The 17,097-nt window shown below is 39.1% G+C and overlaps 1 protein-coding gene across 2 annotated transcripts in view; it reads left to right on the top strand.

Moving 5' to 3' along the window:
- STAG1 (stromal antigen 1) overlaps nucleotides 1–17,097 on the top strand; it is a 418,468-nt gene that overhangs the window by 119,543 nt on the left and 281,828 nt on the right. For both annotated transcript variants that reach the window (XM_030934385.1, XM_010364825.2), the window contains exons 2-3: nucleotides 6,681–6,793; nucleotides 14,207–14,309. In XM_030934385.1, the coding sequence (XP_030790245.1) occupies nucleotides 6,765–6,793; nucleotides 14,207–14,309 (132 nt within the window). In that variant the 5' untranslated portion in view covers nucleotides 6,681–6,764. The remainder of the gene's footprint in view (nucleotides 1–6,680; nucleotides 6,794–14,206; nucleotides 14,310–17,097) is intronic.

The following is a 17,097-nucleotide window of genomic DNA, read 5'->3' as shown; positions in this document are numbered from 1 at the left end:
TAGGTCCTAGTATCCCTGCTTTTAAAAAATGAGACTTTATGTTTTTTAGAGCCATTGTAGGTTCAGAGCAAATTTGAAGGAAGAGTATAGAGTGTTTGCTTACATTCTCTGTCCCTACACTTGCTCAGCCTACCATACTATCAACATCCTGCACTAGAGTAGAACATTGTTTAACAGCTGATCAACCTATAATGAGAAGTCATTATCACCCCAAGATGCTACTTTTTTTTTCTTTTTTTTGAGAAGGAGTCTCGCTGTGTCTCCCAGGCTGGAGTGCAGTGTCGCGATCTCGGCTCACTGCAAGCTCCGCCTCCCGGGTTCATGCCATTCTCCCGCCTCAGCCTCTGAGTAGCTGGGACTACAGGCGCCCGCCACCACGCCCAGCTAGTTTTTTTCTTGTATTTTTAGTAGAGACGGAGTTTCACCATGTTAGCCAGGATGGTCTCGATCTCCTGACCTCATGATCCACCCACCTTGGCCTCCCAAAGTGCTGGGATTACAGGCTTGAGCCACCGCGTCCGGCCACTAAAAGAATATGCTACTTTAAATTAGGGTTGTGATATCCCCTTTATTATTTTTTTTATTGTGTCTATTTGATTCTTCTCTTCTTTGTTAGTCTTGCTAGCGGTCTATCAATTTTGTTGATCTTTTCAAAAAACCAGGTCTTGGATTCATTGATTTTTTGAAGAGTTTTTTGTGTCTCTGTCTCCTTCAGTTCTGCTCTGATGTTAGTTATTTCTTGCCTTCTGCTAGCTTTTGAATGTGTTTGCTCTTGCTTCTCTAATTCTTTTAATTGTGATGTTAGGGTGTCAATTTTAGATCTTTCCTGCTTTCTCTCGTGGGCATTTAGTGCTATAAATTTCCCTCTACACACTGCTTTAAATGTGTCCCAGAGATTCAGGTGTGTTGTATCTTTGTTTGTAGTTTCTTCCTAGCATCTATGGACTTTACATTTTGGCATGTTTTTTCAGTGGCTGGTACCGGTTGTTCCTTTCCATGTTTAGTGCTTCCTTCAGGAGCTCTAATAGGGCAGGCCTGGTGGTGACGGAATCTCTCAGAGTTTGTTTGTTTGTAAAGGATTTTCTTTCTCCTTCACTTATGAAACTTAGTTTGGTGGATATGAAATTCTGGGTTGAAAATTCTTTTCTTTAAGAATGTTGAATATTGGACCCCACTCTCTTCTGGATTGTAGAGTTTCTGCCGAGAGATCCGCTTCTTAGTCTGATGAGCTTCCCTTTGTGGGTAACCCGACCTTTCTCTCTGGCTGCCCTTAACATTTTTTCCTGAATTTCAACCTTGGTGAATCTGACAATTATGTGTTTTGGAGTTGCTCTTCTTGAGGAGTATCTTTGTGGTGTTCTCTGTATTTCCTGAATTTGAATGTTGGCCTGCCTTGCTAGGTTGGGGAAGTTCTCCTGGATCATATCCTGCAGAGTGTTTTCCAGCTTGGTTCCACTCTCCGCATCACTTTCAGGTACACCAATCAGACGTAGATTTGGTCTTTTCACATAGTCCCATATTTCTTGGAGGCTTTGTTCATTTCTTTTTACTCTTTTTTCTCTAAACTTCTCTTCTCACTTCATTAATTTGATCTTCAATCACTGATACCCTTTCTTCCAGGTTATTTAATCGGTTACTGAAGCTTGTGCATTCGTCACGTAGTCCTCATGCCATGGTTTTCAGCTCTATCAGGTCATTTAAGGACTTCTCTACATTGATTATTCTAGTTAGCCCTTCGTCAAATATTTTTTCAAGGTTTTCAGCTTCTTTGCGATGGGTTTGAACTTCCTCCTTTAGCTTGGAGAAGTTTGATCAACTGAAGCCTTCTTCTCTCAACTTGTCAAAGTCATTCGCCGTCCAGCTTTGTTCCATTGCTGATGAGGAGCTGCATTCCTGTGGAGGGGGAGAGGCGCTCTGATTTTTAGAATTTTCAGCTTTTCTTCTCTGTTTTTCCCCCATCTTTGTGGTTTTATCTATCTTTGGTCTTTGATGATGGTGACGTACAGATGGGGTTTTGGTGTGGATGTCCTTTCTGTTTGTTAGTTTTCCTTCTAACAGTCACGACCCTCTCAGCTGCAGGTCTGTTGGAGTTTGCTGGAGGTCTACTCCAGATACCCTTTGGCTGGGTATCAGCAGCGGAGGCTGCAGAAGAGTGAATATTACTGAACAGCAAGTGTTGCTGCCTGATTGTTCCTCTGGAAGCTTTGTCTTAGAGGGGTACCTGGCCGTGTGAGGTGTCACTCTGCCCTTACTGGGGGGTGCCTCCTGGTTAGGCTACTCAGGGGTCAGGGATCCACTTGAGGAGGCAGTCTGTCAGTTCTCAAATCTCAAACTTGGTACTGGGAGAACCACTACTCTCTTCGAAGCTGTCAGACAGGGACATTTAAATCTGTAGTGGTTTCTGCTGCCGTTTGTTTGGCTCTGCCCTGTCCCCGGAGGTGGAGTCTACAGAGTCAGGCAGGCCTCTTTGAGCTGTGGTGGGCTCCACTCAGGTCGAGCTTCCTGGCCACTTTGTTTACCTAGTCAAGCCTCAGCAATGGCGGACGCCCCTCCCCCAGCCTTGCTGCCACTTTGCAGTTAGATCTCAGTCTGCTGTGCTAGCAATGAGGGAGGCCCCATGGGCATGGGACCCTCCGAGCCAGTTGTGAGATATAATCTCCTGGTGTGCTCTTTGCTAAGACCCTTGGAAAAGCGCAGTATTAGGGTGGGAGTGACCCGATTTTCCAGGTGCTGTGAGTCACAGTTTCCCTTGGCTAGGAAAGGTAATTCCCTTACCCCTTGCACTTCCCGGGTGAGGCGATTCCTCGCCCTGCTTCGGCAATCGCTCGGTGGGCTGCACTCACTGTACTGTACCCACTGTCCAACACGCCCCTGTGAGATGAACGTGGTACGTCAGTTGGAAATGCAGAAATCACCCGTCTTCTGTGTCACTCACGCTGGGAGCTGTAGCCTGGAGCTGTTTCTATTTGGCCATCTTGGAACTGCCTAAAACTACCATCAGAGAATATTATGAACACCTCTACACAAATAAACTAGAAAACCTAGAAGAAATGGATAAATTCATGGACACATACACTTTCCCAAGACTCAACCAGGAAGACTAAACCAGTTGAATCCCTGAATAGACGAATAACAAGTTCTGAAATTGAGGCAGTAATTAATAGCCTACAAACCAAAAATAGTCCGGGACCAGACAGATTCACAGTCGAATTCTACCAGAGGTACAAAGAGGAGCTAGTACTATTCCTTCTGAAACTATTCCAATCAATTGAAAAAGAGGGAATCCTCCCTAACTCGTTTTATGAGGCCAACATCATCGTAATACCAAAGCCTGGCAGAGTCACAAGAAAAAAAGAAATTTTTGATCAACATCCCTGATGAACATCGATGTAAAAATCAGTAAAATACTGTCAAACCGAATCCAGCAGCACTTCAAAAAGCTTATCCACCATGATCAAGCGGTGGAATCAGCAAGGCTGGTTCAACGTACTCAGATCAATAAATGTAATCCAGCATATACACAGAACCAAAAACAAAAACCACATGATTATCTCAATAGATGCAGAAAAGGCCTTTGACAAAATTCAGCAGCCCTTCATGCTAAAAACTCTCAATAAATTTGGTATTGATGGAACGTATCTCAAAATAACAAGAGCTATGTATGACAAACCCACAGCCAGTATCATACCGAATGGGTAAAAACTGGAAGCATTCCCTTTGAAAACTGACACAAGAAAGGGATACCCTCTCTCACCACTGCTATTCAACATAGTGTTGGAATTTCTGGCCAGGGCAATCAGGTGGGAGAAAGAAATCAAGGGTGTTTAATTAGGAAAAGAAGAAGTCAAATTGTCCCTGTTTGCAGATGACATGATTGTCTGTTTAGAAAACCCCATCGTCTCATCCCAAAATCTCCTTAAGCTGATAAGCAACTTCAGCAAAGTCTCAGGATACAAAATCAATGTGCAGAAATCACAAGCGTTCTTATACACCAGCAACAGACAAACAGAGAGCCAAATCATGAGTGAACTCCCATTCACAATTGCTTCAAAGAGAATAAAATACCTAGAATCCAACTTATAAAGGAAGTGAAGGACCTCTTCAAGGAGAGCTACAAACCACTGCTTAATGAAATAAAAGAGGACACAAATAAATGGAAGAACATTCCATGCTCATGGATGGGAAGAATCGATATTGTGAAAATGGCCGTAGTGCCCAAAGTAATTTGTAGATTCAATGCCATTCCCATTAAGCTCCAATGACTTTCTTCACAGAATTGGAAAAAAGCTACTTTAAAGTTCATATGGAGCCCACAGGGAGCCCTCATTGCCATAACAATCTTCAGCCAAAAGAAAAAGCTGGAGGCATCATGCTACCTGACTTCAAACTGTACTACAAGGCTACAGTAACCAAAACAGCATGGTACTTTTTACCAAAATGGAGATATAGACCTATGGAACAAAAGAGAGCCCTCAGAAATAATACCACACATCTGCAACCATCTGATCTTTGAGAAACCTGACAAAAACAAGAAATGGGGAAAGGATTCCCTATTTAATAAATGGTGCTGGGAAAACTGGCTAGCCATAAATAGAAAGCTGAAACTGGATCCCTTCCTTACACCTTATATGAAAATTAATTCAGAATGGATTAGAGACTTAAATGTTAGACCTGAAACCATAAAAAAACCTAGAAGAAAACCTAGGCAATATCATTCAGGACATAGGCATGGGCAAGGACTTCATGACTGAAACACCAAAAGCAATGGCAACAAAAGCCAGAATTGACAAATGGGATCTAATTAAACTAAAGAGCTTCTGCACAGCAAAAGAAACTACCATCAGAGTGAACAGGCAACCTACAGAATGGGAGAAAATTTTTGCAATGTACTTATCTGACAAAGGGCTGATATCCAGCATCTGCAAAGAACTCAAACAAATTTACAAGAAGAAACCCCATCACAAAGTAGATGAATGATACGAACGGACCCTTCTCCAAACAAGACATTTATGCAGCCATCAGACACATGAAAAAATGCTCATCATCACTCGCCAACAGAGAAATGCAAATCAAAACCACAATGAGATACCATCTCACACCAGTTAGAATGGCGATCATTAAAAAGTCAGGAAACAACAGGTGCTAGAGAGTATGTGGAGAAATAGGAACACTTTTACACTGTTGGTGGGACTGTAATCTACTTCAACCATTGTGGAAGACCATGTGGCGATTTCTCAAGGATCTAGAACTAGAAATATCATTTGTCCCAGTCATCCCGTTACTGGTTATATACCCACAGGATTATAAATCACGCTGCTATAATGACACATGCACACGTATGTTTATTGCGGCAATGTTCACAAATAGCAAAGACTTGGAAACAACCCAAATGTCCATCACTGACAGACTGAATTAAGAAAAAGTGGCACATATACACCATGGAATACTATGCAGTCATAAAAAAGGATGCGTTCATGTCCTTTGTGGGGACATGGATGCAGCTGGAAACCATCATTCTCAGCAAACTATCGCAAGAACAGAAAACCAAACACCGCATGTTCTCACTCATAGGTGGGAGTTGAACAATGAAAATACTTGGACACAGGAAGGGGAACATCACACACCAGTGCCTGCCGTGGGGTTGGGGGAAGGGGAGTGATAGCATTAGGAGATATACCTAATGTAAATGATGAGTTAATGGGTGCAGTACACCAACATGACACATGTATACATATGTAACAAACCTGCACATTGTGCACATGTACCCTAGAACTTAAAGTAAAAAATTTTAAAAATAAGAAAAATAAATTAGGGTTGACTATTGCTGTTAGTGTCTTGCTGATTTTGGACTCTTACTGTTTTTACAAATCTGTAATGACACATCCGTCATTATACATGTTTCACTCTCCTAAAAATCCTCTGTGATATGCCTGTTTATCCCTTCCACCCACTAAATACCTGGTAACCACTGATTCTTTTTGTTTTTTTGAGAGGGAGTCGGAGTCTTGCTCTATCGCCCAGACTGGAGTGCAGTGGTGTGATCTCGGCTCACTGCAAACTCTGCCTCCCGGGTTCACGCCATTCTCCTGCCTCAGCCTTCTGAGTAGCTGGGACTACAGGCGCCCATCACCGCACCTGGCTAATTTTTTGTATTTTTAGTAGAGACGGGGTTTCATCATGTTAGCCAGGCTGATCTCGATCTCCTGACCTCATAATCCATACACCTTGGCCTCCCAAAGTGCTGCGATTACAGGCGTGAGCCGCCACGCCTGGCCCACCGATTCGTTTACTGTCTCCATAGTTTTGCCTTTTCCAAAATGTCATATGGTTGGAATCATGCAGTATGTATCCTTTTCAGATTGGCTTCTTTACTTAATAATATGTATTTAAGGTTCCTTCATGCCTTTTTAAGGCTTTCAAGCTAATTTTAATGCCAAATAATATTTCATTGTGAGGATGTGCATAGTTTATTCATTTACTTAGTGAGAACATCTTGGTTGCTTCCAAGGTTTGGCAGTTATGAATAAAACTGCTATAAACATCTGTGGACATTAGTTTTAAGTTCATTTGGGTTAATGCTAAGTAATGTGATCACTGGTAATGGTGTGGATTGATTGTAGTTTATGAATTCTGTCATCCCCATTTTATTTTAAAGTAATTTCTTTTTTTTTAATTGACAGGATTGCCTTTGAGGTTGTTTTAAAAGTTTTTGAGTTGTACAGCACTTGATTATTTTGCTGCATTGTGAAAGGACCTCTCCAGCAATGATTACTTCAGAATTACCAGTGTTACAGTAAGTATTGTAATTTTCTTTCTTTTTTATTTTTTAAGGAAAATTTTGGGCCACTTATTTCTTTATGAAAATGCTATCTTTGATGAGACATTTCAAATATGTTCTTTGATATTGGGACAATATGTTTGCAGTCTAAGTAGTAGTAGCGTGTGTAATTACCATATCCATTCGTAGCTTTTGCTATTGAACTGTCAACGTGTTTTCTGATAGTCAACAAAAAAATGTTAATGTCCTGTATCAGGAGTCAGCAGACTGTGGCCCATGGGCCAAATCTGGCATGTTGTCTCTTTTTGCAAAATAAAATTTTGGATGAGAGCCGCACTCATTCCTTTACATACTGTTTATGACTACTTTGTATTACAAATTGTGACAGTGATAGTATTGTCAGGAAAGCCGAAAATATTTAGTCTGACCATTTACAAAAAATAGTTTGGTGTCCCCTATCTTATACCGTACCCTTTCTCTATCTGCTCCCTGCTTGCTTCTAGCTCCTTTATTATGATTCTTTCTTTTTCCTTAGATTGAGATTGTTGAGGTGTTCTGGCTACCAGAATAAGTCTAAGGGATATACCAGTTGACATTTTTGATGGCATCCCATTAGATTTGTTGGAGTTATAGGAAAGATTTAGAATTGGAACTTATTTTTATTTTTATTTTCTTTTGAGATGGAATTTCCCACTGTTGCCCATGCTGGAGCGCAGTGGTGCGATCTCGGCTTACTGCTACCTCCACCTTCCAGGTTCAAGCGATTCTCCTGCCTCATCCTCCTGAGTGAGTGGGATTACAGGCACGTGCCACCATGCCCGGCTAATTTTTGTATTTTTAGTAGAGACGAGGTTTCACTATGTTGGCCAGGCTTGTCTTGAACTCATGACCTCAGGTGGTCTGCCCGCCTCAGCCTCCCAAAGTGCCGGGATTACATGCATGAGTCAGTGTGACTGGCCAGATTTAGAATTGGGACTATTTTGGGAAATATCGCAGGAATGGCAGATATTATTCCTTTCATAGCTTTTATCATGATGCAAATTGGATATCTGCATACTTTGATTCTGTATGATAGCAATGGTTTAGATATAATAAAAGTGATGAGCACTTTAAGCAGTTATTTATATATATAATTGCTGCTCAATTCATTTACTTACCTTATTTTCAAGAGAGAACCTCTGTTTGATCTCTTGGTCTTCTTTTTTCCCTTCCAACGTTGTAAGACAAAAAGCTATCCATATTTCTTTAAACTGCTTGAAAAACCGTCAATACTGTCCTCCTGTCCTTTCCCCGACATATGGGAGATAAAATTTATTTCTGCCTACTTATTTCTTTTTTACCCCTGAACCTGAGCTTGATATCTTATATATATATATACAAATATTAATATGGTATAAATACCATATTTATATGATATTTAAGTTTGGAGTTCCCCCTATAGTATTTTCTTTCTTTTCTTTGTACTTACGCACTTCTGCCCTTACCTGGCCAAGCCACTATCTATTATTTAAGTCTTAGCTCAGGTCTTATGCCTCCAGCAAAGTACTTAATGTAACATTTTATAACTGTCTCTTTTTTTTTTCTGACCCATCTCCTAAACTGCATTGTGTGCCTTATTTTTTGTATGTCCTGCTGCTAGGACACTATTGGGTATTAGTGAGGCCTTTAATAGCTCTTTGATAAAATATGAAATAGAGGTCATATTTAAATTGAAGTTTTATTACATGAGTTTGTATTAACATTATGATATCTAATGTATCATGCTTTGTAAGTGAATTTTTTTCAGAAAAATGTAAATCTGTAATATGTTTGTGGGTACTGGACAGTGGTGATCTGGGAGCTGAGTAAACGAGCTCTGGTTTAGATCTGTCAGCCAAAGACAGTACTCTTCGTTAAACTGAGATGTCCAATTTTGGTTTTTAACATGTAGACACTATAAAGACCATTCTAGTGCTTATCCTTATTATTTCTTGGCTTACTTAGATATTATAATTGCTGATGGATTTGTCACCTTAGTGCTGTTTACTGTTAAGCATTGTCAAAACATTATCATTTACTACATTTTTATATTCCTGGAAGTATACTAGGTTCTGGGTAGATACAACATGTAGAACAGACTTAGTTCTTTTTGCCATGAAGCTTGTAAAGATAGATATAAATAAAATAATCACAAATACATAGTTCTGAACTATCATTGGTGCTGTGAAGAAAAAGTAGGTATTATGAGAATTTTAATACATGCCTTTGTTTAGTCTAGTTTTCTGAGGAAGAGACAGTTGAACTGAGGTCTCTAGTGGGGTTTAGGGGAAGAAGAAGGGAGACCAGATGAGATTATGTCATGCAAGGACCCTGAGATATGTTTGAAGGCCTGAAATAAAGCCTCCCCGCACTGTCCCTGGCCTTTTTTTTCTCCAGCACTGGGGATGGAGAGTGACATGAGATAAACTGTGAGTAGGGAGGAACAATATCATATCAGTACCTGTTAAATCATGTTCAGAATTAGGTTTTTTTCTCTTCACTATGTGTATTATTCCATGTTCACACTGCTATAAAGAACTACCAGGAACTGGGTAATTTATAAAGATAAGAGGTTTAGTTGACTCATGGCATGGCTGGGGAGGCCTCAGGAAACTTAAAATCATGGCAAAAGGTAAAGGGGAAGCAAACACCTTCTTCACAACACAGCAGGGGAGAGAGAAGGGAAGTGGAAGGAAGTGCCACACTTTTAAACCTTCAGATCTCATGAGAACTTGCTATCACAAGAACAGCATAGAGGAAACTGCTCCTGTGATCCAGTCACCTCCTAGCAGGTCCCCCCTCGACAGGTGGGGATTACAATTCGAGATGGGATTTTGGTGAGGACACACAGCCAAACCATATCAGCATGATAGAGATATAATAAGATACATACTTAGAAAATTACTTAGTGTAGTATAATATTAGATGGGAAAGGCCAACACTAGAAACAAGGACACCTATCAGGAGAAGGATATTGCAGTATCTAGGGAAAAGATGATAACTTAAACGAGTTACCCTGGAGATAGAGAGAGTTAGACAGAATTTAGAGAGTTCTAGGGAGCAGAATCATTTTTTAAATAAGATTTGATGTTATTCTTCCATGCTCTTAATTTATGTCTGGTAGTGTTACAAATGTGAACATTAGCCATTTGCAGGAGTTTTGAAGAGCAGTTGGTCAAAGTTTGAATTTCCATACCCCTTGACGTGTCATTTTCACTGCATATGTCCTAGAGAAAAACTTGATTGTGTAATAAGATTTATTTATGTATAAGAACAGTCATTTCAGCCCTGTTCGTAATAGTGGAAAACTAGAGACAAACTAAGTGCTCATTGATCGGGAAGCGGTTAAATAAGTTCTGTGCATATTATGGAGTGCCATTCAGCAATCTAATGTATTTATATGGAAGATTTGCATGTATTTAACACTTACAGAATGAAATATTGGTATTTATATTTTGAGAGAGACAGAGACAGAGAGATGCAAAAGCCTAAATATTTATGGAAATGTCAAACTATTAACAGTGGTATTCTGCAGATGAGATTCAGAGTTAGGATGAGATAAAGTGAAACTTTTCCTTGCATTCTTGTATCTTTTCTATTGCTCGAATTTTTTTTTTCAAAAGCCTAGAATTTATTTTCATATGTCTTAATAATTAAACATACACATACTAATACGTAACAGTGCCTTAGCTGTTTGTTGGCAATAGTTCTCACTGTTTAAGCTGACTGTAATTGGAAGCATTATTAAACAAATTGTACTTTTCTGACTCTTGTAGGGGCATCAATACCTATACTGCTGAAGAATAGGTTAGTTTCACTAATAGGTCTCTTATTATATTCTAGAACCAACCTGCTCCTGTAGTTGCCTGGAGACTTATAAGCATCAAAAGCACTTGGAGATTTTGTCCACACAAGATAAATACAAAACGTAATATTTGCACTGTATCTTAACATGAAAATAGAAAATTCAGGTTTATCTTGAGATCTGACTGGACTCTGCCAGTTACTAAGTATGCAACTGTGGACAACTTTATCAGGTTTTCAGATCTTTCATTTCCTCATTCAAAAAATCAGGAAGATAACTTGCTTCTTACAAGGTTTTTGTGCACATGTATTCTAGATAACATATGTAAACTGACACACAGTCTATACTGAACATGGCCTGTTCGGATTGTAGTGAGGAGAAAAAGCAATATGATTTATTGTTTTTAGTAGAGACAAATAAGATTGACTGGATCTGGGTTGGCAAATACTGCTAGTGGTTCAGATGCGTCTTTTAAATAAAATGTTGAAACATAGCCACACCCATTAATTTGCATATTGCCTATGGCTGCATTTATGGTATGTCACCAGGGTTGGGTAGTAGCTATAGAGAACTTAAGACCTATAAGCCTAAAATATATACAGTATGATTTTGTGTTTTTTTTGCGTGTGTGTGTGTGTGTGTGTGTGTGTGTGTGTGTGTGTGTGTGTTTTGAAATGTAGTCTCGCTATGTTGCTCAGGCTGGAGTGCAGTGGTGTGATCTTGGCTTGGCCAACCTGTGCCTCCTGGGTTCAAGCGATTCTCCTGCCTCAGTGTCCCAGGTAACTGGGACTACAGGTGCACACCACCATGCCCGGATAATTTCTGTATTTTTGGTAGAGACAGGGTTTCACTATGTTGGCCAGATAGGTCTCAAACTCCTGACGTTATAATCTGCCCACCTTGGCCTCCTAAAGTCCTGGGATTACAGGTGTGAGCCACCAGGCCCAGCTGTATGGTTCTTTATGAAAAAGCTTGCTGACCCTGGACATCATTTACAATATTATTTATAGTTTTTTGTTGTTGTTTTGTTTGTTTGTTTTTGAGACAGAGTTCTACTCTGTTGCCCAGGCTGGAGTGCAGTGGTGCTATCTCTGCTCACTGCAACCTCCACCTCCCAGATTCAAGCGATTCTCATGCCTCAGCCTCTGCCTCCAAAAGTGTTGGGATTACAGGCGTGAACCACTATGTCCGGTCTTATTTACGGTTTTAAATACCAGATTAACTTTAAAGATTTGTAAGTGGTGGAGTAACATGATAACTTTGAAGATTTACAAGTGGGTAAGTAATATGATGTGAGAGTGTTACTGGCAGTGGTGTGTAGAATGGCTTGAATAAGCAGAAGTAGGGAGATAAATTGAGATCATATAATGCGGAGTGGTGATTGTGGTAGTAATCCTGGAAAGAGTGAGAAACAAATTATATTGTGCTGAGAAGGATGGCTGAGGTAGGATTATATTAGCAGGAGGCACAAGAAGACTGATACCATTCTATCAATTCGAATTTATAGATAGGATAATGGTGACAATAAATTTGTATAGTAACTTAAATCTTATGCATAACTTAAATCAGTTAATTAATTGTATCTCTCTGAGTAGAAAGCCAGAAGTAAGTCAGGATTGGACTTAATTTTAGATGTGGCATTTGGTGAATTTGAGGTGGCATTCAAGTAAGCATGTCATGCATGCAAGATAAAAATCTTGAGTCAGAGATCTGGAATGTGGTCAGGTGTACTGATAAGGTGTTGAAGTCATTTGCGTAGAAGGTACATGTTAACTGGATGAAATCTCCAAGGTAGTGTAATATAAATGGAGAAGAGCAGACCTAACAGTTGAGCTTTAAGAAAGAGGGAATGAGCCTAAAAGAGCATTTGGTGAAGGAGATTGAGAAATAGTAGATTGTGAGTTGGACTTACCATTTGCTATATACTTTTCCTACTCTTTACAGTTTTATGCAGTAACGTAGAATTCAGTGAAGAGATTCTTGTTCATGCTGTCTAAACCTTTTCAATGCTGTGTTGAAGTCAGCTTGTATTGGCCTGTGAGAGTCAAATATTTTTTGACTCTCACAGTCAAATTAAAGAAAAATTAAATTTTCAGGAATTTTACAAGCTAGCTAAACACAACATACCTGTTTTAAAAAGTTAACTTATATAAGCTTAAATTAAATGTCATATGAAAAATAAAAATACTAAATATTCAAAACTCATCACTTCCTAAGTATTTCATGTTATTATTTATGCTCTTGAAGTTGTTATTTAAACCTGTTGTGTCTTTGTGGTAGAAATATGTTTTAATGCTGTGCTACTGTTTATCACTTCCTACCTCACTTTGGTTATACCGCTTTGGGCATTTGACATCGGCTATGGTAGGAATATATACACCATGAAATCAGCAAATGATAAAAATCAACGCTTAGTTTATTGTTTTGTTGATTATGGACTTAAGAAAGTGATAGAGAAATTGTTAACAATGCAGATTCAACTTAAAGGTATATCGGATGGTCTATACCCGTTACAATACCAATGAACAAAAAATTGAGGAAGCATTTTTCCTCCGTTATCTGAGTCAGCAGAGAAGTTGCTCACACCATTGACTAATGAGTGAAGTTTCAACAAATGTCTTTATCATTTTACTTGCATCCTACTCATTAAAGTGAACAAAAATAGAAACCACCTTTCATGTTAAAATTCCTATTCATTCATCAGTTGCAGCTGTAGGTTAGATTCCAGTATAAGAGTTGGGCAAAAATTATCTTTAAAATTATTTTGTGAGAATCAGTTGGTTACGTGGAATTTACAATAAAGAATTTACAATAAAGTATTTTGTGTTTTAATATTGTTTGTAAATTATGTGCTAAGCATCCTTTATGTCTTTTTTGTTTTGTTTTGTTTTTATTCAGAGTATTGCCCTGTCACCCAGGCTGGAGTGCAGTGGCATAATCTCAGCTCACTGCAACCTCCGTGGGTTCAAGTGATTCCCCTGCCTCAGCCTCCTGAGTAGATGGGATTACAGGCACGCGTCACCATGCCCGGCTAATTTTTGTATTTTTAGTACTAATGTGGTTTTACTGTGTTGGCCAGGCTGGTCCCAAATTCCTGATCTCAGGTGATCCATCCGCCTCAGCTTCCCAAAGTGCTGAGATTATAGGCATGAGCCACTGTGTCCGGCCATATGTCTTAATACTTATAACTTAGGTGTTTTTTTTTTTTTTTTGGAAGAGCCAGTGGCTAAACATTAACTGGCACAACACTGACCTTCATGACTTTATAAGATAAATAAAAATCTTCCTAAGCCTTCATATTTTTATACTGAAGAATTAAGTCTTTTGCAATGATATTTTGCATTTATTTTTGTATAGCAGCTATCATTTCCACAGTTATTTCTTCCTCTTCATTTCCCTCTTTAGTTGGGGGATTCATTTCACTCACTGTCATGTGAAATTAGGAAGGGAGGGTAACATTTTTAGTTTGCTAAAGAGTTTTTTTGAAAGTAGAAGTATAAACCACTTCTCATCAGCCATACAGCAGGAGGTAAGGAAGGTGGTGAAACAGAAATGCATTATACTTACTAATTTGTTCACTAAAATAATATAATAACATTTTCTAGGGATTCAACTAATGAAACTACTGCCCATTCCGATGCTGGCAGCGAACTTGAAGAAACAGAGGTCAAAGGAAAAAGAAAAAGGGGTCGTCCTGGCCGGCCTCCAGTATGTATTATGCTTGTCTTCTTTATTCCTTTAATAGTGACTGTGTTAATGAGTTTTTATGAGTTGTTAATTCTAGTGCTAGTATGGCTAATACTTAAAAAAAAAAATTCGGTAACACAATAGAGATTGGAAACTTTGTTTCACATAAATTGTCTTGGCAGTGATCAGGAAAAGGAAATGATTGTCCTATGATTTTGTTGCCCTCCTTCTCTTTGTAAATAAATGGTAGTCCATGTGAAGGCATAGAGAAGGTCACTAACAATGAATGAGGTTTAGTTAGTTAAGACTTCATGCTTTTCGAATGCAACTCTGATTCCTTATGAGCTTCCAAGTACTATTTTGGAGTTTGGGGCCAGTCTCAGAGTATATTCTCACTGATAACCTGATTGGGAAGTTTAGAAGAGCTCTAGATAATCCTACTTTGAGAGATAGCTTAATGTATTGTAAGAGCATCAGTCATAATTTAAGCGTGCATAAACCCCCTAGAAGATACTTTTATCTACTTGTCAAGGGTTTAAGGGTTATACTGTTCTACGTTTTCTTTTATGATGTGATTTGCTATTAGTAATTTTTTTTTCTATTTTATGAAAGTTCTTCTAATGGAAACTCTTAGCCTTCTTTTAATAGGAGAACATCATATAATGGACCTCCCGTATAGCCATTACCCAGCTTTAGCAGTTATCAAATCATGGCCAATCTTGTTTCATCTCTTCACCCATCCTCCTTTTTTTCCATCCTGTGTTATTTTTAAGGTCATTCTAGACATCGTTCCATCTGTAAATATTTTAGTGTGTATTGTTAAAAATAAGGGCCTGTTTCTTTTGTTTTTCTCCCCCCCTCCGAGATGGAGTCTCACTCTATTGCCCAGGCTGGAGTGCAATGGCACGATCTTGGCTCACCGCAACCTCCGCCTCCTGGGTTCAGTGATTCTCCCGCCTCAGCCTTCTGAGTAGCTGGGATTATAGGCACCCACCACCACGCCCGGCTAATATTTTCTATTTGTTTTTTAGTAGAGATGGAGTTTCATCATGTTGGCCAGGCTGGTCTTGAACTCCTGACCTCAGGTTATCCACCTGCCTCAGCCTCCCAAAGTGCTAGGATTACAGATGTGGGCCACCGCACCTGGCCCTTTTTTTTTCTTTACACTACCACAATATCATTTTGAAGTCCCAATATAAAATAGCCAGTTTTATAGTTTGTAATCATCTTATGAACATTTAAAATCTAATTTGGTGGTTAGAGTCATGACACAGGAATGATCCACCCTGTGCAATTGATGTTTATGTTGCTTAACCAGTTATTGTCTATGTCTTTTATAGTGAGTTATACAAGACTGATTTTTTGATATAGTTAAGTCATTTTTCCCTCCTGTTTGCCAGAATTTTTAATTAATTACTCCTCCAGGCCAACCTTAAAGTAAAAAAAGATGAAAGACTTCTTGTATTTTGCTATACACTTGCTTTTATCCTCTACTTTTATTTAAAGGAAAAAAATAATGGGGGAAGACATGCAGTATAGTAACCTTTTGTATTCATTTGTAGAAGTATTTGGTGGTACAGTGTTCCTTACAAACATATTTTGGGAAAAGTGAAAGCATTTTGCACTTGGAAGCTGGCAACTATTCTAGCTCCCGTTACTACCATGTGATTTTTCTGAGACTATAGGCAAGTTTCATTGCTATCCTGAAAATCTCAGGTTGTAACTGCAAAATTGGGAATAAGACTAGACGTGCTTAAAGGTAGGAGAATGAATTGCCCACATGATTGCTTACTTGAATTTGTTCTCCCCCACTTGAAATTCTTCGCTTACATGATTCAGATTAAGTACTGTCTCCTTGAAGAAACTTTTTTATTTTTCCTAAAAAGAATTTACCATCCCATTCAGGAGGCTATTGTATTATTCCTTAGAACCTGTTTAAGTTTTATGTGTGTACAGCTGAATCCTTGTAATGTTGTGCCCTTTTTTTTTTTTTTTTTTTGGAGACAGAATCTCACTCTTGTCGCCCAGGCTGTAGTGCAGTGGCGTGATCTCCGCTCACTGCCACCTCCGCCTCCTGGGTTCATGGAATTCTCCTGCCTCAGCCACCTGAGTAGCTGGGACTACAGGCATGCGCCACCATGCCCAGCTAATTTTTTGTATTTTTTAGTAGAGACCAGGTTTCACCAATGTTGTGCTTTTTTGATGAAGTCTGTGTACCCAAATGCTTAGTCCTTTTGTGGCAGGAAATACTTGATGTTTACTGAAGTTACTACTACACAATAAGTAAATGGTGCATGTTCATGCCATATTTACAGTATTGAAAAAATGTCAACCAGTATAAAAAGGTAGCATTCTAGAAACTTGTTTTATTTATATTTCAGTCTATACATTTACACAAATTAGTTCACATGACTATCCGTACTTCCCCCTAAGTCAATCAGGTCCGTTTCTTGATTATGCAAACAATGTAACATAATACAACTTCCTGAATTTCTACTTAGAATTTTGTTTTGACTTTTTATGTTATTTAATCCTCACACTAGTATTATGAAATAGATCTTAGATGCAATTTACGGAGTAGAATACGAAGTTAAAAATTGCTAATTTGCACTTTAGGAGGGCAAGGCGGGCGGATCACGAGGTCAGAAGATCGAGACCATCCTGGCTAACACGGTGAAACCCTGTCTCTACTAAAAATACAAAAATTAACTGGGTGTGGTGGTGGGCGCCTGTCATCCCAGCTTCTCGGGAGGCTGAGACAGGAGAATGGCGTGAACCCGGGAGGTCGAGCTTGCAGTGAGCTGAGATT

The sequence above is a fragment of the Rhinopithecus roxellana genome, chromosome 1 (genome assembly GCF_007565055.1).
Source record: "Rhinopithecus roxellana isolate Shanxi Qingling chromosome 1, ASM756505v1, whole genome shotgun sequence".
NCBI classification, from domain to species: Eukaryota; Metazoa; Chordata; class Mammalia; order Primates; family Cercopithecidae; genus Rhinopithecus; species Rhinopithecus roxellana.
Note: the sequence above shows the minus strand (reverse complement) of the source record. Positions and strands in the feature narration are given on the sequence as shown.